Genomic DNA, 23,526 nt, shown 5'->3' with positions numbered 1-23,526 from the left:
ACAAAATAATCAGAACTACGAAGTGAAGTCTAATCTAGCTGAAAAGTTGCCGGTGTGTTTTTTTTTTTTTAGGTGAAACGGGAATATCCAAAGTTCTGACTTATATAGTCTTACATGTAGCATCTAATTTAACATTTTCACTTTCAGACAAATAAACAATTAGCTTTGGTAAGATTTATTTAGCTTCAAATAGCAGGCACATTAGCAGGTACAAATGTTAACAGTCAAAGCAATGAAAGCTATTTTGGTGAATATAGTACGAACTTTATCGACGCCCGTTCTGGAAGACAGGACTCTGAAACTCAGTCGTTTTTGGTATGAAATGTTATTGGTTATAAACCCAGCCGGCATTTAAACGGGTTCAGAGCTGGGACCTTTTAAACAGTCCTTCACATTTTGCAGTGTCCTGAAATTGAGTCTGTCCTTGTTCAGCACCTCTTAACTGTAGGTGGAGCCCAGGTCAGCCTAAACCCTCAGCATCCCACGAGACTGACCCTTCAAGTATTTCTGTCATTTAAAAAATACGTTTCAAGAGATAAATTCACTTTAAATGGGAGAAGTAGAGAATGTAGAAATTCCTCTACAAGCAATTACAAAACTATAGTGTGCATTTATGCACCCTGTCCAGTGTCTTTTTGACGTGACTGTAATGATCTAATACTCATGTAATTCGGTGTAGAATAAACAGCAGCAAACAAAACACAGGTTTTTCTGAAAGCGCTGGACTGTACTCCAGAATAAGGCACATTTTCCCAGCTGAGCTGCACAGCTATAAAATGGCTCCTGTTTGAGCAAACGCTGAGGCACGAAAGGGCTACCGCTAACCGTGTGTACTGTAATGCCTCCAAACACTGATCCAGGGTCAGCTGTGGCGCCCCAATCTCTAACCCCTGTCATCCTCTGCAAACCGCTAAAGCTGATCCAGGGTCAGTATGAGGAGGCACTGCGTAGCCACGTGTAGTGCCGGCAGCAGGCTCTACAGGGGCCTGTTGTTGCTGCTCAGGAGTTTGGGATAGGACGTCCCAATCGAGCGCCCGTGGCGGGTCACCACCACCTCCAGGTGGTACTCGTCCACCTGCACGATGGCGTTGGTCACCCTCTCGTTGGACATGAGGAAGACGATGGTGAAGAGGGCCACCTCGAACTCGGGGCTGACGCCGATGAAGGAGCTTCCCACCGGCTTCACCAGCCCCTTCCAGCTGAACTGCAGGTTCAGCACGTGGTCGTCCTCGTCCGGCTGCAGAGAGCACCGCATGGGTAAGGGAAAAATGTATTTACTTGCTTTTATATAACCTTAAGAAATCACTTAAATTGCTTTTCTGTCTAACTGAGAAGTACTGGGAGTGCATAGCCCCTCCCGTGCGTGTTCCTATTTTCCCCAGAAAACTCTGTATTTCTCCATTGTTTCTAACTGCGTTATGAACCACACACTGCGTTACGAACCCCCGTTACAAACCCTGCGCTGCGTTATGAACCACACACTGCGTTATGAACCCCCGTTACAAACCCTGCGCTGCGTTATGAACCACACACTGCGTTACGAACCCTGTGAGTGCTCACCGTGCTCTTTTGGCCCCTGGCTTTGTAGCCCTTGTAGTCCACATGGTTGCACTTCTCCTGCAGGTAGAACTGGACCCAGTTGTGGAAGCCCATGATCTCCGCCCCGTGCCTCGTCTCTCCCACAAACACGTGCTCGAACCCGCAGGAGTCCTCTCTGCACAGCACACAGACAGAGCGTGAACGCGCAGCAGGAGTCCTCTCTGCGCAGCAGGACAGAGCGTGAGCGCGCAGCAGGAGTCCTCTCTGCGCAGCAGGACAGACCGTGAGCGCGCAGCAGGAGTCCTCTCTGCACAGCACACAGACAGAGCGTGAACGCGCAGCAGGAGTCCTCTCTGCACAGCACAGACAGAGCGTGAACGCGCACTCCTGCGGGACGTGGCCAGCGGTGTGTGCTTTCGGAGGGTACGTACCCCCCCCGCCTGTCGCGGTGGTACAGGCGGAACCAGATGTTGTACAGCTGCTCCTTGAACTGCAGCGGGTCTGCTGGGGAGAGGCGTCTGCTGACCAGGTACCTGTGAGCGTGCTGCAGGGAGAGACACAGACGTGTGTGTGTGTGTGTGTGTGTGTGTGCGTGCGTGCGTGCGCGTGTGTGTGTGCATGCCCGCCCACACAGACAGGCTTTTTCGGTGAGTCTCCAGACAGACACTACGATTGAACAGCACACCAGCAATCCAGCAAACTGGGAATCCAGCAAACTGGGAATCCAGCAAACTGGGAATCCAGCCGGCCGGAGCACAGGGCCTCCCCCAGGGAGGCGATCTACACGGTGTGGAGGTCAGGCAGCGGACATGGACTACAACAACATACTGGCCTTGAATATGCTGCAGCAGCTGCTGATGTGATGAGCTTAACTTAATGCAGGATGGGTCTAACAGATTGAAAAAAAAAAAATAAAGGTCTTTTATGTGTGTTTTGTGCTTTACGCAGCAGCTATGGAATGTGGTAGCCTGCGTAGAGCGTAACCTAATCTTGAGCCATAAAAGGAGACGGAAACCCTTTTGTTAGTCAGAGAATGGCAGAGACTCTATTCATGTGTATTCCCTCCATGCATGGATTATTTTTCCAGGACAATGGCAACCCCCGTCTCCTGAAAATGGAGCTGAACTGTGCAGCAGTGGCACTGCCTGGCCACGACCTTACCTTCATCACCTCCGTCTGCATGATGGCGTCCAGGAAGAGGTGATTTTCCGCCATTTCCTGTCTGGTGACCGTCTCTGCTGTGCCCGTGGACATCTCATAGTTATCCAGCAGGTTGATGAAGTCTGCAGACCCCCAGTCACAGACACAAGACAGTGCATACAGCAATTTCATATTTCACAGCATCCATAAATATTCATAACAACATATGATGGTAAATCTGAAGACAAATATAATCCTTACCAAAAGTGTTAGGGGTAAATCATTTTGGGATGTTGCAGTAAGCATCTCTTTGGAACAGCCAGGGTGCTGGTGGGTTTTGGCTGTTTGGGTTTCGGTGGCAGTGGGTTTTGTCAGTGGTGGTTTTGTCAGTGGTGGGTTTGGCGGTGGTGGTTTTGTCAGTGGTGGTTTTGTCAGTGGTGGTTTTGGCTGTGGTGGTTTTGTCAGTGGTGGTTTTGGCGGTGGTGGTTTTGGCTGTGGCGGGCGTGTGTGATTGGTTGGGGGCACTCACGCGCGTAGGTCGCTATACTCTTCAGCTTCTGCTCGTTGACGTAAGAGAAGAGCGATGCGTGGGCGTGGTCTGAGGCCTGGTTACTGCCGCGCCGGACATATCCCGCCTGACCCTGGACCAGAGACCACCACAGTCAGAGACCACACCCACATTCATCACCACAGTCAGAGACCACACCCATATTCATCACCACAGTCAGAGACCACACCCATATTCATCACCACAGTCAGAGACCACACCCATATTCATCACCACAGTCAGAGACCACACCCATATTCATCACCACAGTCAGAGACCACACCCATATTCATCACCACCACAGTCAGAGACCACACCCATATACATCACCACAGTCAGAGACCACACCCATATTCATCACCACAGTCAGAGACCACACCCATATTCATCACCACAGTCAGAGACCACACCCATATTCATCACCACAGTCAGAGACCACACCCATATTCATCACCACAGTCAGAGACCACACCCATATTCATCACCACAGTCAGAGACCACACCCATATACATCACCACAGTCAGAGACCACACCCATATTCATCACCACAGTCAGAGACCACACCCATATTCATCACCACAGTCAGAGACCACACCCATATTCATCACCACAGTCAGAGACCACACCCATATTCATCACCACAGTCAGAGACCACACCCATATTCATCACCACAGTCAGAGACCACACCCATATTCACCACCACAGTCAGAGACCACACCCATATTCATCACCACAGTCAGAGACCACACCCATATTCATCACCACCACAGTCAGAGACCACACCCATATTCATCACCACCACAGTCAGAGACCACACCCATATTCATCACCACAGTCAGAGACCACACCCATATTCATCACCACAGTCAGAGACCACACCCATATTCATCACCACAGTCAGAGACCACACCCATATTCATCACCACCACAGTCAGAGACCACACCCATATTCATCACCACAGTCAGAGACCACACCCATATTCATCACCACAGTCAGAGACCACACCCATATTCATCACCACAGTCAGAGACCACACCCATATTCATCACCACAGTCAGAGACCACACCCATATTCATCACCATCGCAGTTTTACCCCTTCCCAAAAAATCAAGTGAAATTTGCCTTTTCACATGTGAAAAAAATAGGTCACTGAGTCATTTGCATCTTCACATTTTCACATGTCACTGACTTTTTAAAATGTGAACTACAGTTGAAAACACAGCATGTGATGTGAGCATGTGCAGGAAATAGCATGCAATGAGATATCTTGCATCATATCTGCATTATTCCCCCACACATCTTCACACAGTGATCGAGCTTATTAATATTTTATGCATATGCATGCAGCAGATTAAAAAATAAGTACGTTAACTCACAACCAACATTTCAGTCAAGACACCCCCAGCCCCATGTAAAATGGAACATTCTTTGCATACTGGAACATGCTGGGACATGTTCCTGGGAGGTTATTCTCAAAAGGAACTGCTTCAAATATTGATTTGAATGAAGTGGCAATATCTTAAATGTCATTTTCCTAACAAATTCATTATATAAAGACAGACTCCATAATAATGTGACTCAATGATCAGACCAAATAATTTGTCTGTAAAATCATAAAATCATTTGAGAAAGTTTATAAAGTATAAAATTTGTGGGGTTTTTTTCCCCACAGAATGGTGACATCAGACACTGCTTAGCCCTGCTCCGTGGAGGCCCAATACCCAAAGAGCATAATTAGTATCCTCGGGAAGGGCAGGTCTGCTCAGAGTACGAAGAATTTGGCGCCGCAGGGGGCAATGAAACTGGCCTTAATCGCGTGACTGTGAGGAAATCCCCCCCAGTCGTGTGGGTTTGGCACCGAGCCCGAAATTACCAACGGACCACAGTCTCAAATGTGCTCTGAGAACAAAAGAGAACAAAGAGCCAGGAAAACAGCTCCGCTCCAGCAGAGTGAACCGCACGGCTCGGGTGGAAGAGCCAGGGCGGGGCTGTGCTGCAGGTTCCCAGGTACGATCACCGAAATATTCACCGGTCTGTCTGTGCGACAGCCAGGCCATGCCACGCCACGATCTCCTTCTGAAATGTGCCCTCCTCAGCTGTAAGGCCAGGGTCTGTCTGTGTCATTTCCCAACCTTTTTCAATATTTTACTGGGGGAGTAAAGCATCTGAAATAATCTATAAGACGACATGGTAACTCATCAGCACTGAATAAACTGTATTGACTGAGATGACAGAGTTATCAGGACTGGAGCATGTTGCATGGCTGTTGCTGAGTGTCGGGTTGTACCATGTGTCAGGATATTGGAGGGTGAATGGAGGGAGACTCTGAGCTTCACCATTAGAGCTGATGGTGTACCCTACCTGTAGAGATATGGCATAGTCTGTTCCGGGCTTCAAACGGTTGTAGTCCAGCGTCCAAAGTTCATTTAGAACCTTCGACAGATCCTGGTTCACTCCCTGACTGCAGGGGATTAATGAAAATGAATTCATAATCATGCCATCATTATAATTACATTTTTATGAACTCATAAGATGGGCATTCTGTTTCAGACGGCTCTATTTCCCAAATATTATTTCATAATTATTCATAAACTATTAAAAATAGACCTTGCTGTTACCAGCAATTAAAATAAGCTTCTTTTTGTTTCAATAACCATAACCAATAACCAGTTTGATTAGGTCGATCAGCGGTTCTTGTTGAGGGTATGAGAAAGTTGTCTTATTTTTGAAAAAGGACCAATACGGTGAGAACATGCGGATGACGCACTTTGAGCTCTGAAATGAAATGCCGGCTGCTGCACGCTGATGCAGGGCAGTGTTTTATGTGAAGCACAGGTGATGTTTGAACGGGTAGCAGGCAGGGGTGCGCAAACTGCTGTGCGGATGACCCGGGTGAGGCCAAGCCTATGATTGTGCTGCGTACATATAAAAGGAAATACCCGGCGGCATTCTGTGGTCATGCCGCGAAACGCCATCCTGTTTGTTTAAAATTAACACACTCTCTGGTTCCTGCTTTAAAAAAAAAAACTCCGCTTCACGCGGTAAGAAAAACTGGCTGAGCTTGGACGGCTGCAACTTCCTGAGATATAACTACTACCGCGGACTTCAGACACCCTCTCAACACAAACATACATATGCAGGCACGCGCAGAAAAACTGACTAATGTATCGCATCTGAAATCTTCTGAAATTTATGGATGCGTAATATATATGATTTTTTTTAAATTTTTTTAAGTTATTTTTGAAAATTCAGCAATGCATACAGAACTAGTAATTTGTAGTTATGGAAATTGTATCATTTCAAATATTAAAAATAGCTGAAATATAATTAAGCTATGCATTCTGGAGTTCATCTTGAAGCATAGGCTACAGTTTCCTAATGGGACATTTCAAGCCCCTTCCCGAGAAATGAAACCGAATCTTTATAACTGCTCCGTCGCATAGAGAATGCATTCCCCCATCCCCTTTTTTTCTTTTGAAAAACATAGAGGAACTCGGATAACTTATTAATATCATAATCTGCAAGTCAGGAAAATAAATCCTTTTTGTGATCAAAAGATAAAGTTTGATGCTGCTAAATATGCACGATGCCTCAGCAGTAAAAAATAAAATAAAAATAAAAAAAACAGAAAAAAACACTACATGTATTAATTACATAACATTTATTTGGCAGACGCTTTTATGCAATACCTCAGGTCACTATTCAAACTAAAGGAACATCTAAGATATCTTACCCACGCGCCATTGTAGAAGCTGGTTAATTCTCTAGACTTCAGGAACGCAATCACAGCAACTTCGCACCAGAAAAATACGTCTTCGAACAGGTCGACAGATATAACGGGCTGGGGGCCAGCTCAAGCGTCAATCATACAATTTCCGTGTAATTGTTGTCCAGTAAGATGCTTTGAAAGGAGTTGACGCCTACGTGTATCAATTTACAGTCCTACCCATATTGCTGATGGAAGCAGCGACGTTTAGGAACTTCCACTTGTCGGATTTCTAAGTAAAAGATATAAAACACTTTTTTAAAAATGGAAATTTATTTCAAAAATAAAAGTGCCCTCTCCGTTTATGATATATGGGCCGTTCACGGTTTAGAATATTTCATATCAGAGAAAGCTGAAATGGAAGATGAATAGTGGCGGAACTGTCTTTTTAAAATTTTCTTTCCACACGAGACATCAATAAAGTAACTCATTCTACTTCGCGTGGTTATCAGTACTTCCGGTAGCTTGGCAAAACATGTGAGACGGGCTTGTTTCGGTGGCAGAATTAAAGTACTGTTTTACGAAATATAATAACTTATGGAGGTCTTTGGAGAGGAATGTGTGGGCATGACGCCACAACAACTTGCCGCTCCTGTCAATACAGTGGAGGTAAATGCGTACATGGGTAAAGAGTTCAGTCCTGTCTGTCTAGTTTCCTCGCTAGTTCGAAATGATATCAAGCAATTGACTGCTGTATAAGTCGCAGGACATTGTTAATTTACTGGCTTGTACTTTCTCTCTCAAGGAAAAATGGAAACTTCTGCCAGCCTTCCTAAAGGTAAGGTATCTTGCCACCTAGTAGTCTCGCTAGCGAAATACATTCTGGAAAGTCATTCTGCGCTGTTCCTCTTTATCTGTAGCATTGCAGCCCACCGGCACTCTTTGGTGGTACCAGCTAAAATGAATGCTACGTTTCCAGCTTCGTAGGCTGAAACACACTGTAAATGAATGATTAGTGATACCTGTCACACAGGTACAGTCATTAGCCCATGTCACTGCAGTGCGACACATTTACCGACTACAGGAATTTTCACTAAAGGCTGTTCCTGTTCAAGAGGTTCTGTAAGTACGTCCTATTGCTAGACGGAACTATACTGTGGAATAACTGCGCTTCCCATGGTTAGGTAGGCATATTCAGGTAAAAACCTAATTCTGTTCTTAACAGTTACACGTCAGCGACGGCCACGAACGACGTAACCAACGCTGTTAATTGTGGTTTGACCCCTTTGTTTTGACTGAATCTTTCCCAAGCAACAGCCATTTTCCAATAACCGCCATTGTCGTTTTAGGTGAAAGGCCTCGTAAAGCAACACATCGACTCCTTCAATTACTTCATAAACGTGGAGGTGAGATCGCTTTTCTCTCTGATTGGTGCTGACAGCCATTTCAGTTGCGCCACGGTCTGTTGTTGACGCGGCCTGTCGATTCCTCAGATTAAGAAGATCATGAAGGCGAATGAGAAGATCACGAGCGATGCAGATCCAATGTGGTACCTGAAGTGAGTGCTCATTTTCACATCCAGCCTCTATGCAGGCGAACTATGCAGTTGCCCATACTTTTGGAGCAGGGGACAGCAGGACAGCCCATGGTGTTTCCCATGGTATTGCCTATGGTTAGCAACACATTCACCTTATGTCTGTATTTCTAGGTACCTGAATATCTATGTGGGCATGCCTGATGTGGAGGAAAGCTTCAATGTGACACGGCCGGTCTCTCCCCACGAGGTGAGTGGTGTGAAGGTCCAGGGCAGGGGGCGGCTGGTCCGTCCCTGGGGGGCCACTGTGTAAGCAGGTTTCTGTCTCCACAAATTACACTGACTAAATGAGCTAATTAGCTAATTAGCTATATACACCAGCACTGGTTCACTCGCAGGTTAGATCAGTGAAGCTTTTCGCACAGGGATACGGGAACAACCTTCCGCTGTCATCCTTGTGCTTATGAAGAAATGTAGCTCAAATATCAGATGGCCTAAATGTTTGGGATAAGTAAGTAATTAAGGTCAGAATTTGGCATGAAATCCGTACACAGATACGGCCCTCGTTGTCTGCTTTGGGTCTAAGTCATGACAGTAAACAATCAGAAGGGTATGAGGCCTCTGACCCCACCCCCACCCCCACCCCCACCCCCACCCCCGCCCCCCCATCCCCCAGTGTCGGCTGCGGGAAATGACATACTCAGCCCCCATCACTGTGGACATCGAGTACACGCGAGGCAGCCAGAGAATCATCCGGAACGCCCTGCCCATTGGAAGGTGCCTTCGTCTAAAACCAACATTCAAACTAACATTGAACTGTGAATATAAAAACCTGCAAATTCCTTCATATGATTTCTGTTCAAAGTTCCGTTTGGAGTGTTGATTTATTCTTTAAAACGTTGCTTAAACAAAAAAGTTATTTTCTGTCCATGAAAGTTAGTTTCTTTTTGTCTTTGTTTTAGTTGTAAGAGGAAACTATTTCTCAGAATGAACACTTAACTACCACTGCGTTTGTTCCCAAGTTTGACTGAACCCCCTTTTTTTAACCCAGAATGCCAATCATGCTGCGAAGTTCCAACTGCGTTCTGACAGGAAAGACACCTGTTGAGTTCTCAAAACTCAACGAATGCCCCTTGGACCCAGGTAGGCACTGCCTGGTGTTCCATCTAATGTGGTTTATTCCTTAATGAGGTGCAGTACAGTCACAGTGTTATTCAGTAGCATTTGTACAACTACCCTGGACCCCCCCCCCCCACCCCCACTGATCTGTAGAAACAAACTTTTCTTGTAGACATGTTGTTACAGGATTAGAAGGGTCCCTGGTAAAATGCACTTGGTAGTGATCTAGCATGAGTGTGCATGTGAGCTTGGAAAAGTAAGTTTGGAGCCTTATTGTTTGTGTATTAAAGCTGAATGCCCTTCCCGGTTTCTCCAGGAGGATATTTTATTGTAAAAGGTCAGGAGAAGGTCATTCTGATCCAGGAGCAGTTGTCCAAAAACCGCATCATTGTGGAGCAGGACAGGAAGGGTGCGGTTGGAGCATCTGTGACCAGGTACGGACATCCTCTGCACAGGCACAGTGTCCCTCTGCACAGGCCCAGTCTCCCTCTACACAGGCACAGTGATCCTCTGCACAGGCCCAGTCTCCCTCTGCACAGGCACAGTGACCCTCTGCACAGGCACAGACTTTTTCTGCACAGGCCCAGTGTCCCTCTGCACAGGCCCAGTGATCGTATGTGTGTGTGTGTGTGTGTGTGTGTGTGTGTCTCAGCTCCACTCATGAGAAGAAAAGCAGGACCAATATGATCGTCAAGCAGGGCCGCTTCTACCTGCGGCACAACACCCTGTCTGAGGACGCCCCCATCGCCATCATCTTCAAGGTGAGGGCCGCACCCTAATACCTGATCAGCCCAACAGCACAGCTGCAGCTCAGGGATTAGGGAAGCTGATCCTGGACCCGCTGTTCCTGAGCATAAGCACTGGACAGCCAAAAACAGAAGTCTCTGCTTCCGTTCGGTCATGGCTCACAGCACGGACAGGCTATCCCAGTGAGGTACACAGGTAATACGCCGCACGTTTCAGTCACAGCTCACAGCACAGACAGGCTATCCCAGTGAGGTACACAGGTAATACGCCGCACGTTTCAGTCACAGCTCACAGCGCAGACAGGCTAGCCCAGTGAGGTACACAGGTAACAAGCCGCACGTTTCAGTCACAGCTCACAGCGCAGACAGGCTGTCCCAGTGAGGTACACAGGTAATACGCCGCACGTTTCAGTCACAGCTCACAGCGCAGACAGGCTAGCCCAGTGAGGTACACAGGTAACACGCCGCACGTTTCAGTCACAGCTCACAGCGCAGACAGGCTGTCCCAGTGAGGTACACAGGTAATACGCCGCACGTTTCAGTCACAGCTCACAGCGCAGACAGGCTGTCCCAGTGAGGTACACAGGTAATACGCCGCACGTCCACACGACACGCGTCCCCCGGTGGAATTATCCACAGGCGTTTGCTTCTTCTCCTTCCATCGCTGCTTGTTTGAGAGAGAACTGCCAGCCTGTCCAGCCTGTTGTACTTCCTGACCTTTACCTGAAGATGGCAGTATAGCCCCATATTGCCATTCCAGTGCAGTTGAACACACTGCAGTGACATGAAGCTCTAAAGCAGATCTGCTCTAATGAGCAGTTTGTTGTTGTTGTGTTTTGTTTTTGGCTTCACTGATCTTTCCTGGGCTGGTCTCTGCTCTTGAACCCCTCGGGCGGTGTTGCATGTTGGGGTTGCAGAGACTGTGTTCAACCAGCAGGGGGCAGTGTAGGAGAGGAGAGATCAGGCGCAGGATATGTTGCGTTTTTTCATTTCTTGGCTTGTCTTGGGCGTGCTAGTTGTTATTCCAACAAGTGTTGTCATGTTTGGTTTATTTTTTAACAAAATTCAGTATTGAAGTTGTTTGTTTATTATCCAGTTTTGATATGATTGTCTTCCAGTTCCAACAAGAATTTAACCAATTTTTTCAGCCAATTTTTGAAAATCTACTTGTATGTCATTGAGAATAAAAATAAATAAATAAAAATCTTGTATTATAAGTAAACGGTAAATGTATCCTTCATTTACCGTTGTCGTTCTGTCACAAACGTGAAAATGAAGTGAACCCTTGGATGGGTGTGGGGTTGGGGTTAGGGTTAGGGTTTGCGATGGTCTGTGTGTGTGTGTGTGTGTGTGTGTGTGTGTGTGTGTGTGTGTGTGTGTGTGTGTGTGTGTGTGAGTGTGAGTGTGAGTGTGAGTGTGAGTGTGAGTGTGAGTGTGAGTGTGTGTGTGTGTGTGTGTGTGTGTGTGTGTGTGTGTGTGTGTGTGTGTGTGTGTGTGTGTGTGTGTGTGTGTGTGTGTGTGTGTGTGTGTGTGTGTGTGTGTGTGTGTGTGTGTGTGTGTGTGAGTGGTCAGCCTGAGTGAGCTCCCTCTGGGCTGCTCTGAGCCTGGCTGAGCGCGGGCCGCCCCGGGGACAGCAGGCCCAGTCCCCGCCGCGCTCGTTAGCGTAAGTGAACCTCAGAAGCCCGTGTCCCCCCGCAGGCCATGGGCGTGGAGAGCGACCAGGAGATCGTGCAGATGATTGGCACGGAGGAGCACGTCATGGCCGCCTTCGCCCCCAGCCTGGAGGAGTGCCAGAAGGCCCAGATCTTCACCCAGACGCAGGTACGGCTTGCGGCTCACAGTTAGCGGCTCGTGGCTGGTGGCTAGCGGCTTGTGGCTGGTGGCTGGCAGTTAGCTGCTCGTGGCTAGCTGCTCGTGGCTGGTGGCTGGCGGTTAGCTGCTCGTGGCTAGCTGCTTGTGGCTGGCGGTTAGCTGCTCGTGGCTAGCTGCTGGTGGCTGGCGGTTAGCTGCTCGTGGCTGGTGGCTGGCGGTTAGCTGCTCGTGGCTAGCTGCTTGTGGCTGGTGGTTAGCTGCTCGTGGCTAGCTGCTTGTGGCTGGTGGCTGGCGGCTAGCGCTTAGTGGCTCGCGGCTAGCGCTGCTGCTAACTGTTACACTCTGTGATATTTCACTCGGCTGCAGCCATGAAGCAGCCTTGCCTTCTTGCCAGTGCTATGTACCTGACTGGAAATTGTATGGGGCAAAAAAAAGATTTACTGTAGTAAATGATTTAGCCTGGTTAGCGAGCACGCCGGTTCTCTGAGTGTTCCCCTGGAAAGTGCATTTCACACGGTAGGAAAGCAGCGTGAGAGCTACAGGTGAGTATAGGTGCTGTCTCGTCAGTGTCGCTTGGGCCTGCATCCCATTGGTTCCCATAACCAAGCCCCGCCCCCCGGTGGTGGTCAGTGAGCGGTGTTCTCTCGGACAGGGGCACCACTGACCAGCGCAGAAGTGCCGTTGTAGGAGGCCCCTCGGTCTCCCCGGCCCTCAGAATCACCTGCAGATCAGCAGAATATGCCGAGCTCCTCAAACTCGCCCATCAAAATGTTTCTGTGCTGATGCAGAAGGCCGTCCCTTTGAGCGCTGGACTGATCAGAGCAGGCCCCTTGGAGTCTGAAATGATTTCCCCTTCCTGAATAATGGCGGCTTGGACAAAGGGACGAGTCGGTGTATTTAAATCCACAGCCTTGTTTGCCAACAGGAACCTGCACTGGTATTGTAAAAGAAGCCCGTCGGTATCCTAGAAACCAGCGCGGACACAAGTTTGGACTCTGATCAGGTTATTTATTAACGTTCCAGCATCGCTCCCTTAACGACGGCCCTTAACAACATGCCGCCGGCGGGAAGCGGAGAGGAAGCTAAATTAAGCGGAGGAGAACAATGGCTCCTGAAGCCATTTGCAGACACTCAGTTACTATGGCTCCCCGTCCCCGTGAGCGATGAGCCGGGCGGGTAATCAGGGAGCAGTCAGCCCGCGCTCGCCGCTAGCGTCCCGCCCTTCCCCCCGAGCCGCCGGGCTTCATTCGCCGCCCCTGTCACTCGCGTCTCGACAAAAAAGCGCTTTCAGCGCACAAAAATGCCAAGTTACTCACGCACACAAAGCTCTGTCTACAAGTCACCAATTAAAACTTGCAAAATCTGGGCCTGTCCTTAAAAGTATTGATATAAAAATGAGACCAAGTTCCAACAAACAATATTGGCTGTCTTGGCTCACAGCTGAAATGAGCTGTGTTCTGAACCAATGCTACCACCTGTCATGTTAGTTTTTTCCCCACCTATGGGCTTAAATGTAACATTTCAGACTGTGCTTTCAGTCGAATTGCTAGTGAATCTAGCTCTAGTAATATTTTCAGAAGATTTTCCAAATAGGAAAACTGTTAGTGACCTCATGCGTCTTCCCTGCCTGCCAGACGGAAACACTGGACCGAGCTCTGCTGCTGCACGGGGGTCCCTGCAACCTGACATGCGTAAAGGTGTGATTGGTCAGTCAAAGGGGCGGAGCTCCCTAATGTTCCGTGCAGGTGTTCTGGAGCAGGACGCTGGTCTGCTCTGCAGTGAACGGGCCAATGAAACGCAGGAGAGCCCCGCATAATGAGGGGATGATGTCATCGCCTGCGGAATGTAGCCATTGCTTTGGGTCTGCCAGACCCATTCAGGATGTGAAGTGGGTGGTCCCAGCTGACCCCCACCATGAGCCTGACCTTTGACCCCACCCCTCCACCCACCCCCCCATTGTCAGAGTGCTGACTCAGGTGAGCTGGGGGGCGATATGGGTCTCTGTAGAACACTGATACGCTCAGTTCGGGGGCCGTCCAGCCAACGGGTTTTCAGTGCTAATGCCACCAAACCTGTTGCTCTGTTTCATTGTTGAGGAAAAAGTTTTGGAACAAAATGTGAGCTCAGATGTGCCCAGAACCTTGTTCCCGCAGGGCACCGCTGGTTACTGTGCCCTTAAACGTGAGTGTTAATGAGCGTGAGCGCTTAATGTGGGACCACGTTTAGAGGTACTGGGACTCTGCCCAGTTGAATGGGACGCTGACTGCACCTGTGGATGCTGAGGCTTAAAAAGCTTTTCCATGGATTTAAATCAATTTAATCAGCACCACATTATTGGGGAACATTTCATCCTGTAATTTAAAGTAAGATGTAAGGGATTTCAGCCAAGTCCAGTTTGTACCAAGATGTTTACACTGTATGTGATCATACGTCTGCACATCTGTAGTTCTAGTTCTCTGAAATATTCTGGGAATAAAGTTAATTTGGTGTGTTGTGTTTTCCAGGCTCTGAAATACATCGGGAATAAAGTCCGTCGACAGCGCATGTGGGGCGGGCCGAAAAAAACCAAAATGGAGGAAGCGAGAGAGCTGCTGGCCTCCACTGTCCTTACACACGTACCCGTGAGTCTGCCCGTCTGTCTCTAAGCAACGGCACCGCCTCTGTGATGTCATCATTCTCTGCTCTTCTGCAGAAACCTGCCCAAGCGAGTCCGTGTCCAAAGCCATTTCACCATGGCGATGCACCCTTAGCCTCATTTTAACCCAGTATGTTAGCAGCACAGATCTGTTCAGAGTGGTGTTACTGAAGCCATCTGAACCACCTGACACCTGTGAGTGCCTCACACTGCTGCACGGGCACACCTGTGAGGGGCACACCTGTGAGTGCCACACACTGCTGCACGGGCACACCTGTGAGGGGCACACCTGTGAGTGCCACACACTGCTGCACGGGCACACCTGTGAGGGGCACACCTGTGAGTGCCACACACTGCTGCACGGGCACACCTGTGAGTGCCACACACTGCTGCACGGGCACACCTGTGAGGGGCACACACTGCTGCACAGGCACACCTGTGCTGTAAATACCTGCTCTTTCACAGATACATGTGCAGTTTGATGTGAGCTCTTGCGTGGACCTGTAAGGGCTGTGATTGGCTGCTGAATGGCTGGTTTATTTGTGTGTGTTCTGTCTCCTGCAGGTGAAGGAGTTTAACTTCAGGGCTAAGTGCATCTACCTGGCCGTCATGGTGCGCCGAGTCATTTTGGCTCAAGGGGACAACAAGGTGGATGACAGGGATTACTATGGCAACAAGCGTCTGGAGCTGGCCGGACAGGTGTGTGTGTGTGTGTGTGTGTGTGTGTGTGTGTGTGTGAGGGTCTGAGGTGTGTAAAGAGAACCGGAGGGAGCCTACTACCTGTGTGATGGGCACTGTGAAACACTATGGCATACACGCACACACGCACATACACATACATACACGCACACTCACACACACACACACACACACACACACTCCAGATGCTGGCGCTGGCTTGTGTGGTTGAGAAAGAAGCTTAATCTCTCACCTGCCTCTTTGTCTTTTCCCTCTCTTTTCTCTCTCTCTCTTTTCCCTCTCTCCCTTATCCCTCTTTCTTTATTAACAGCTTCATTATTTTACTCCTCCATTGTTTTTCTGTTTTCAAACCCTCGGCCCCCCCCCCTGGGCCCCCCCCCCCCCCGGGCCCCCCCCGGTCTGTACTCTGCTCTGTACGGTGTGTGTTGGTCGGGGGTGAGATATGGAACGGCACCAGAACCGCGGCCCGGGACAAAAGAGCACCGCCGCCGCGGCTAATCCCTGCCCAGCGCCGATAATGTAATTACCCCTCTGCCCCCCGGCCTTTCATCCCCCCCCGCCCGCGCCCCCGCCCGCGGCAGGCTTAACGGGGAGCGCCCCCCCCCACCACCCCCCCCTCTAATCAGCGCTCCGCGCGCGGGGCTAATTGGCGGCTGTGTCGCGGGAGATTAATTTCTTTATTAGCGTCGCGTAAAGGCGTCGCCGGGAGAGACGCGGCGGCGCCCAATCAGAGGCTGCGGGGGCGGCAGCGCTGTTCCACACGGCTCTGCACGCCACATCTGGCTCGGATTATACCGCCTGCGTCCGTCCGTCCGTCCGTCTGTCTGTCCATCCGTCCTCCTCTCTGATCTGTAGCGCACAGACAGGTGAGAGTAACATGGAGGAAACCTCCCCTGAATAATCAGCCATCGCTTCACATCAGTGATGAAGGGAGAGAGGGCTGATCCCCTTCTCTCTGTCTCTCTCCTTCTCTCTCACCCTCTCTCACTCTCTCTGTCCCTCTTTCTCACTTCATCTCTCTGTTTCACTCTTCTAAATTCTTGTGGTAAGAAAGGTAAAAATACAATTATCCAAACGATAGCCAGTGATTGATGATGATAAAGAATAATAATAATAAACTCTGCAGTGCTGTGGTGCAGCAGTCAGACGGTGTGACTGTGTGACTGTGTCCTGCAGTGCTGTGGCGCTGCAGTCAGACGGTGTGACTGTGTCCTGCAGTGCTGTGGTGCTGCAGTCAGACGGTGTGACTGTGTGACTGTGTCCTGCAGTGCTGTGGCGCTGCAGTCAGACGGTGTGACTGTGTGACTGTGTCCTGCAGTGCTGTGGTGCTGCAGTCAGACGGTGTGACTGTGTGTGACTGTGTCCTGCAGTGCTGTGGTGCTGCAGTCAGACGGTGTGACTGTGTCCTGCAGTGCTGTGGTGCTGCAGTCAGACGGTGTGACTGTGTCCTGCAGTGCTGTGGCGCTGCAGTCAGACGGTGTGACTGTGTGTGACTGTGTCCTGCAGTGCTGTGGTGCTGCAGTCAGACGGTGTGACTGTGTCCTGCAGTGCTGTGGTGCTGCAGTCAGACGGTGTGACTGTGTCCTGCAGTGCTGTGGTGCTGCAGTCAGACGGTGTGACTGTGTCCTGCAGTGCTGTGGTGCTGCAGACGGTGTGACTGTATATGACTGCGTCCCCAGCTGCTGTCCCTCCTGTTTGAGGACCTGTTTAAGAAGTTTAACTCTGAGCTGAAGAAGATCGCAGACCAGATCATCCCCAAACAGCGAGCCGCGCAGTTCGACGTGGTTAAACACATGCGACAGGACCAGGTCACCAACGGCATGGTCAACGCCATCTCCACCGTGAGTACCGCCCCACCACCCCGACCCTGCCCGAGACTGGGTGTGTGTGCGTCTCCAGGGTAACTGGTCTCTGGGTGTGTGCTCGTCTCCAGGGTAACTGGTCTCTGGGTGTGTGTGCGTCTCCAGGGTAACTGGTCTCTGGGTGTGTGTGCGTCTCCAGGGTAACTGGTCTCTGGGTGTGTGCTCGTCTCCAGGGTAACTGGTCTCTGGGTGTGTGTGCGTCTCCAGGGTAACTGGTCTCTGGGTGTGTGTGCGTCTCCAGGGTAACTGGTCTCTGGGTGTGTGTGCGTCTCCAGGGTAACTGGTCTCTGGGTGTGTGCTCGTCTCCAGGGTAACTGGTCTCTGGGTGTGTGTGCGTCTCCAGGGTAACTGGTCTCTGGGTGTGTGTGCGTCTCCAGGGTAACTGGTCTCTGGGTGTGTGTGTCTCCAGGGTAACTGGTCTCTGAAGCGTTTTAAGATGGACCGGCAGGGCGTGACGCAGGTGCTGTCCCGCCTGTCCTACATCTCTGCTCTGGGCATGATGACCCGAATCTCCTCTCAGTTTGAGAAGACCCGCAAAGTGAGCGGCCCGCGCTCGCTGCAGCCCTCCCAGTGGGGCATGCTGTGCCCGTCCGACACCCCCGAAGGAGAGGTGAGCCCCCCGCTCTGCTCACCTTAAAATCTCCTGCGCTTCGGACACAGTAGACCAGCTGAGCGTCTCAAACTGGCCAGGGGCCTGCCAGCTTCTGCTTGTTGATGGTGCTGTGTTTGGCAATACCTGTTCAGTAATACATTGTGTTGAGTGATGTGTGCCGTCAGTGATGTGTATACTGAGTGACTCCCCCTGCTGGTGGTTGTGTGTATAAGGCGTGCGGGCTGGTGAAGAACCTGGCCCTGATGACTCACATCACCACTGACATGGAGGACGGGCCCATCATCAAACTGGCCTTTAACCTGGGCGTGGAGGACGTCAACCTGCTGTGTGGGGAGGAGCTGTCCTACCCCAGCGTCTTCCTGGTGTTCCTCAACGGTGCGCCTGTCTGTCACACACACACCTGCATGCGAAACACACGCACGCACACACACACACACACACACCTGCATGCGAAACACACACACGCACACACACATACACGTTAACACATTCACACACACACACCTGCATGCGAAACACACGCGCGCACACACACATACACGTTAACACACTCACACACACACTCACTCAGTCCACTGCCAACTTTCCATCTCTGTCCTCAGATCCACTGAGAGCACAGTTTCCATGGACACCACACATTTCCTCGTAATCATTTGGATATATTAGAGTGATATTAGAGTGGTGAATTAGTAAATACAGATGATCATTTAGGAATTAAGTTTAATTGTGTGTGTGTATGCATGTGTGCATGCGTGTGTGTGTGTGTGTACGTACCTGTGTGTGCGTGTTTGTACGTACCTGTGTGTGCGTGTGTGTACGTGTACGTGTGTGTCTGGCACAGGTAATATCCTGGGGGTTATCCGGGATCATCAGAAGCTGGTCCACACGTTCCGGCTGATGAGGAGGGCGGGGTTCATCAATGAGTTCGTCTCCATCTCCACCAACCTGACGGACCGCTGCGTCTACATCAGCTCTGACGGGGGCCGGCTGTGCAGGTGGGGGTCACCTGGGGAGGCGGGGCTGTGCAGGTGGGGGGGGTCACCTGGGGAGGCGGGGCTGTGCAGGTGGGGGTCACCTGGGGAGGCGGGGCTGCGGCGGGCTCGCTAATATGCTTATCCGTCTACTTTTTGGTACCAAACCACCGCCAGGTAGCTCCGCTAATTTACAGAGCAGCTTGGTTTCAGAGTCCCAGAGTGTGGAGCACAGATCTGCCCTGTTAGCCAAACTGCACCTGTTAGCCTCTCATTGCACCTGTTAGCCAAACTGCACCTGTTAGCCTCTCATTGCACCTGTTAGCCTCTCATTGCACCTATTAGCCTCTCATTGCACCTGTTAGCCAAACTGCACCTGTTAGCCTCTCATTGCACCTGTTAGCCCAACTGCACCTGTTAGCCTCTCATTGCACCTGTTAGCCAAACTGCACCTGTTAGCCTCTCATTGCACCTGTTAGCCAAACTGCACCTGTTAGCCTCTCATTGCACCTGTTAGCCAAACTGCACCTGTTAGCCTCTCATTGCACCTGTTAGCCTATCATTGCTCCTGTTAGCCTCTCATTGCACCTGTTAGCCAAACTGAACCTGCTGGCCTCTCATTGCACCTGTTAGCCTTTCATTGCACCTGTTAGCCAAACTGCACCTGTTAGCCTCTCATTGCACCTGTTAGCCAAACTGCACCTGTTGGCCTCTCATTGCACCTGTTAGCCATGCTGCACCTGCTAGCCTCTCATTGCACCTGTTAGCCATGCTGCACCTGCTAGCCTCTCATTGCACCTGTTAGCCTCTCATTGCTCCTGTTAGCCTCTCATTGCTCCTGTTAGCCATGCTGCACCTGCTAGCCTCTCATTGCACCTGTTAGCCATGCTGCACCTGCTAGCCTCTCATTGCACCTGTTAGCCTCTCATTGCTCCTGTTAGCCTCTCATTGCACCTGTTAGCCTCTCATTGCTCCTGTTAGCCTCTCATTGCTCCTGTTAGCCTCTCATTGCACCTGTTAGCCTCTCATTGCACCTGTTAGCCATGCTGCACCTGCTAGCCTCTTACCCTGTGCTAAGTCCTTAACGCTTGGCCGCAGGTTCACTTGATGACACTCGTAATGAAAGGAGAGAATGCCCCCGCTGTGATAGCCATCCCCGGCGGGCCGGAGGGCTGACTGCTCCCCTGCTAGCCCTCTCACCGCCGCCATTGTTTCCGCCCCACAGTGCTGTGCACTCGCCGTTTCCATGGCGACTCCAGGAGGCTCATTGTTAAGGTGTAGCCCCTGAGAGGTGCTGAGAGGTGCTTGTTCGCCCCATTATGACAATTAGCAGGGTCCCCGGTATCCATGGAGATTAGGCTGATGTCACACTCTGTGGGCGTCGGCTCCTGCGTCCAGGGGTCACGTGTGGCCCTTTGTCTACCTGCAGCGCACCCCCCTGTGCCTTAAACCCCCCCCCCCCTTTATTCACCAAGATGCTGAAACAGTTCATAATACATGTGTATGTGCAAATTATTTCAGTGTTAATGGAGGCTCAGATGTGTGGTCTCTCCGGTGTTAATGGTGGCTCAGATGTGTGGTCTCTCCGGTGTTAATGGAGGCTCAGATGTGTGGTCTCTCCGGTGTTAATGGAGGCTCAGATGTGTGGTCTCCAGTGTTAATGGAGGCTCAGATGTGTGGTCTCTCCGGTGTTAATGGTGGCTCAGATGTGTGGTCTCCAGTGTTAATGGAGGCTCAGATGTGTGGTCTCCAGTGTTAATGGAGGCTCAGATGTGTGGTCTCCAGTGTTAATGGAGGCTCAGATGTGTGGTCTCCAGTGTTAATGGAGGCTCAGATGTGTGGTCTCCAGTGTTAATGGAGGCTCAGACGTGTGGTCTCTCTCCTGGCAGACCCTACATCATTGTGAAGAGAGGGCAGCCGGCAGTGAAGACCAGACACATCGAGGAGCTCACCCAGGGCTACAGGTACCCACCCTAACCCTCCGACCGCTCCTTTCATCTTTATATCTATTATCCTTTAGCTAGCAATGTGGCCGCTCCTTTCAGCTTTAATATCTATTATCCTTTAGCTAGCAATGTGGCCGCTCCCTTCAGCTTTAACATCTATTATCCTTTAGCTAGCAATGTGGCCGCTCCCTTCAGCTTTAACATCTATTATCCTTTCGCTAACAATGTGACCGCTCCTTTCAGCTTTAACATCTATTATCCTTTAGCTAACAATGTGACCGCTCCTTTCAGCTTTAACATCTATTATCCTTTAGCTAACAATGTGGTTATGCACAGTACACAAGCAATTTGCCAAAATCCGCAAAGATTTCGCTCATTAAACATCGCAGGGTGAGCTTCTAAAATGCTCTCCATCTTTTCCCTCTGCTCTGTTTCTTGGGTTTCAGAAACTTTGAAGACTTTCTCCACGAAAGCCTGGTGGAGTATCTGGATGTCAACGAGGAGAACGACTGCCAAATCGCTCTGTACGAACACATGATTACCAAGTGAGTGTCTCTGCAGCCAATCGCTCTGTACGAACACATGATTACCAAGTGAGTGTCTCTGCAGCCAATCGCTCTGTACGAACACATGATTACCAAGTGAGTGTCTCTGCAGCCAATCGCTCTGTACGAACACATGATTACCAAGTGAGTGTCTCTGCAGCCAATCGCTCTGTACGAACACATGATCACCAAGTGAGTGTCTCTGCAGCCAAATCGCTCTGTACGAACACATGATTACCAAGTGAGTGTCTCTGCAGCCTAATCGCTCTGTACGAACACATGATCACCAAGTGAGTGTCTCTGCAGCCAATCGCTCTGTACGAGCACATGATTACCAAGTGAGTGTCTCCCAGCCCCAGCAGAGCAGATCTGCTGTGACTCCATGCAAGGCGTTACCTGGATTAGATAGAATTCTGCCTTGTGTACCGTATACAGTGTACACTGTAGATTATTGTGTGTACTGTAGGTTAGTGTGTACACTAGATTATTGTGTGTGCTGTGGGGTCGTGTGTGTACTGTAGGTTGTGTAATTGTGTGTGTGATTACTGTGTGTAGGGACACCACCCACTTGGAGATCGAACCCTTCACTCTGCTGGGGGTGTGTGCTGGCCTTATCCCATACCCCCACCACAACCAGTCCCCCAGAAACACATACCAGTGCGCTATGGGCAAGCAGGCTATGGGTGAGTGTGCCCCAAAACACAGCGTCCTCAGTGTGTGTGTGAGTGCGTGTGTGTGTATGCAAGTATGAGTGTGTGTGTGTGTGTGTGACCCCTCTCTCTGCTATGTGTGCTAGCCGCCTCCTTGCCCCTCACCCTGAGTGTCATTACAGATTCATTGTGCGTTCAGGAGGTCAGTGTGCTCAGCTGCATGTGCCAAAGTGCCTGAACACACAGTTTCCTGGAAACCAAACCCTCCAACGTCACTGCTGCCCCCGCCCCGCCCCCCACCCTTACAAACCCACAGGGAATGCAGCTATATTTGAACCAATACCCTCCGCCTGCTCTTTTTCTGTGGGGGCGGGGGCGGGGGGGGGGGGGGGGGCCTATACATGTGCTAATCTCCCTGTGTGGCCGAGGCTGGTGAGGGCTCTGTTTTTGTGACCTGACTGTGGCATAATGGCGGCTGACAAACGTCAGGGACGTTATCCCCGAGCCTCCGCTCTCTCCTCCGCCCTGTCCCCGTTTCCCCCAAAAGGGGGATTAAACATTCTGGCACCCTCGGTACATTCTCCTGACCCGGGCGGGTCACGCCGCTCGGACCCAGAGGTCAGGATGCTGTGAGTGCGTACCGATGCGTTCGCTTATTTTTCCGACGGCGTGAAGCTGGATTGTTTGTTCGGCTCCAGAGCCGGCCGGGCGGCCTGGTCCGAGCCATCTCCCCCTAACAACGCGATTAGAACAGAATCAGGAAGTGAACTGCGGAGCTAATTTGTCCTAAGCGTCTCGTCTTAAATGAGGTTTGTTAGCCTTAAGTGTTTCGACAGAAAGCCTATTTAGGATTTAAGTTATAATTGATCATTTTTTGGGGGGGGTTTTTCTGACATTTTTTAAATATTTTGAAGGCTGGAACTTTCCCTCCTTAGATTCCATTCTTTAATTTTGGCCAGAATCTTGGCCTAAATGTTAAAATTAAATCAGTAAAATGAGTAAAACATTCAGTTCTCTCTGGCAGCAGAACAGTGAGGCTTCGAGTGGCAGATGGTCCAGGACCCGAAGCTGAGTTCTTGTGTAATATGTGCAAGCCGTCCCTGTCATTGATTTAGGTTACATGGCTGAGATTAACAGGTGTTTGATTAAATGAAACACTCTTCCGGAAGGATTCGGCTGAGCTGTGACTCTGGGGAACACCAGCACCCATGAAAGAATTTAAACTCACCCTGCATTCTTCATGTCCTCTAACAGGCCTATGAACAAAAGACAAATCAGTGATTTATGTGGAATAGTCATGCACTCTGGGAAATGTAGTCGCACTTTAGATTTTAGGTTTCCGTTTGACTTCCATGGTGGTCATGTCAACCTGGGAATATATTTTCAGGGTGTGTACATCGGCCTCTGAGTTTGTTTATAGACTATCCTTGTAATTAAGCGTAACTGTAATTCAAATGA

General features: G+C 50.1%; 2 protein-coding genes across 3 annotated transcripts in view; one reads left to right on the top strand and one right to left on the bottom strand.

Annotated features, from left to right (window-relative positions):
• Positions 1-159: 159 nt before the first annotated feature.
• LOC118218810 (poly(U)-specific endoribonuclease-C-like) lies at positions 160-7,119 on the bottom strand. 2 transcript variants are annotated; one of them, XR_004763553.1, is made up of 8 exons: positions 6,964-7,119; positions 5,592-5,691; positions 3,209-3,320; positions 2,701-2,822; positions 1,971-2,083; positions 1,561-1,714; positions 837-1,237; positions 160-801 (listed from the first exon to the last, which is right to left on the bottom strand). XR_004763553.1 is itself a non-coding variant. In XM_035401507.1 (7 exons), the coding sequence occupies exons 1-7, from the start codon at positions 6,972-6,974 to the stop codon at positions 977-979; spliced, it is 873 nt and encodes a 290-aa protein (XP_035257398.1). In that variant the 5' UTR covers positions 6,975-7,119; the 3' UTR covers positions 160-976. The 2 variants fall into 2 exon arrangements, 1 of the variants encoding a protein (XP_035257398.1); XM_035401507.1 differs by having other exon boundaries at positions 160-1,237.
• Positions 7,120-7,533: 414 nt separating this feature from the next.
• polr3b (polymerase (RNA) III (DNA directed) polypeptide B) overlaps positions 7,534-23,526 on the top strand; it is a 25,034-nt gene continuing 9,041 nt past the window's right edge. The window contains exons 1-19 of the mRNA XM_035401504.1: positions 7,534-7,605; positions 7,742-7,774; positions 8,286-8,342; positions 8,430-8,494; positions 8,645-8,720; positions 9,147-9,247; positions 9,522-9,613; positions 9,906-10,023; positions 10,242-10,350; positions 12,034-12,156; positions 14,652-14,768; positions 15,347-15,481; positions 17,161-17,322; positions 17,753-17,953; positions 18,169-18,331; positions 18,798-18,951; positions 20,817-20,891; positions 21,320-21,418; positions 21,974-22,101. Of these exons, the coding sequence (XP_035257395.1) occupies positions 7,534-7,605; positions 7,742-7,774; positions 8,286-8,342; positions 8,430-8,494; positions 8,645-8,720; positions 9,147-9,247; positions 9,522-9,613; positions 9,906-10,023; positions 10,242-10,350; positions 12,034-12,156; positions 14,652-14,768; positions 15,347-15,481; positions 17,161-17,322; positions 17,753-17,953; positions 18,169-18,331; positions 18,798-18,951; positions 20,817-20,891; positions 21,320-21,418; positions 21,974-22,101 (2,080 nt within the window). The remainder of the gene's footprint in view (positions 7,606-7,741; positions 7,775-8,285; positions 8,343-8,429; positions 8,495-8,644; positions 8,721-9,146; positions 9,248-9,521; positions 9,614-9,905; positions 10,024-10,241; positions 10,351-12,033; positions 12,157-14,651; positions 14,769-15,346; positions 15,482-17,160; positions 17,323-17,752; positions 17,954-18,168; positions 18,332-18,797; positions 18,952-20,816; positions 20,892-21,319; positions 21,419-21,973; positions 22,102-23,526) is intronic.

Source organism: Anguilla anguilla, chromosome 19 (genome assembly GCF_013347855.1).
Source record: "Anguilla anguilla isolate fAngAng1 chromosome 19, fAngAng1.pri, whole genome shotgun sequence".
Lineage (NCBI taxonomy): Eukaryota > Metazoa > Chordata > Actinopteri > Anguilliformes > Anguillidae > Anguilla > Anguilla anguilla.
The sequence above is the reverse complement of the archived record's forward strand: the minus strand, read 5'-3'. Positions and strand labels throughout refer to the sequence as shown.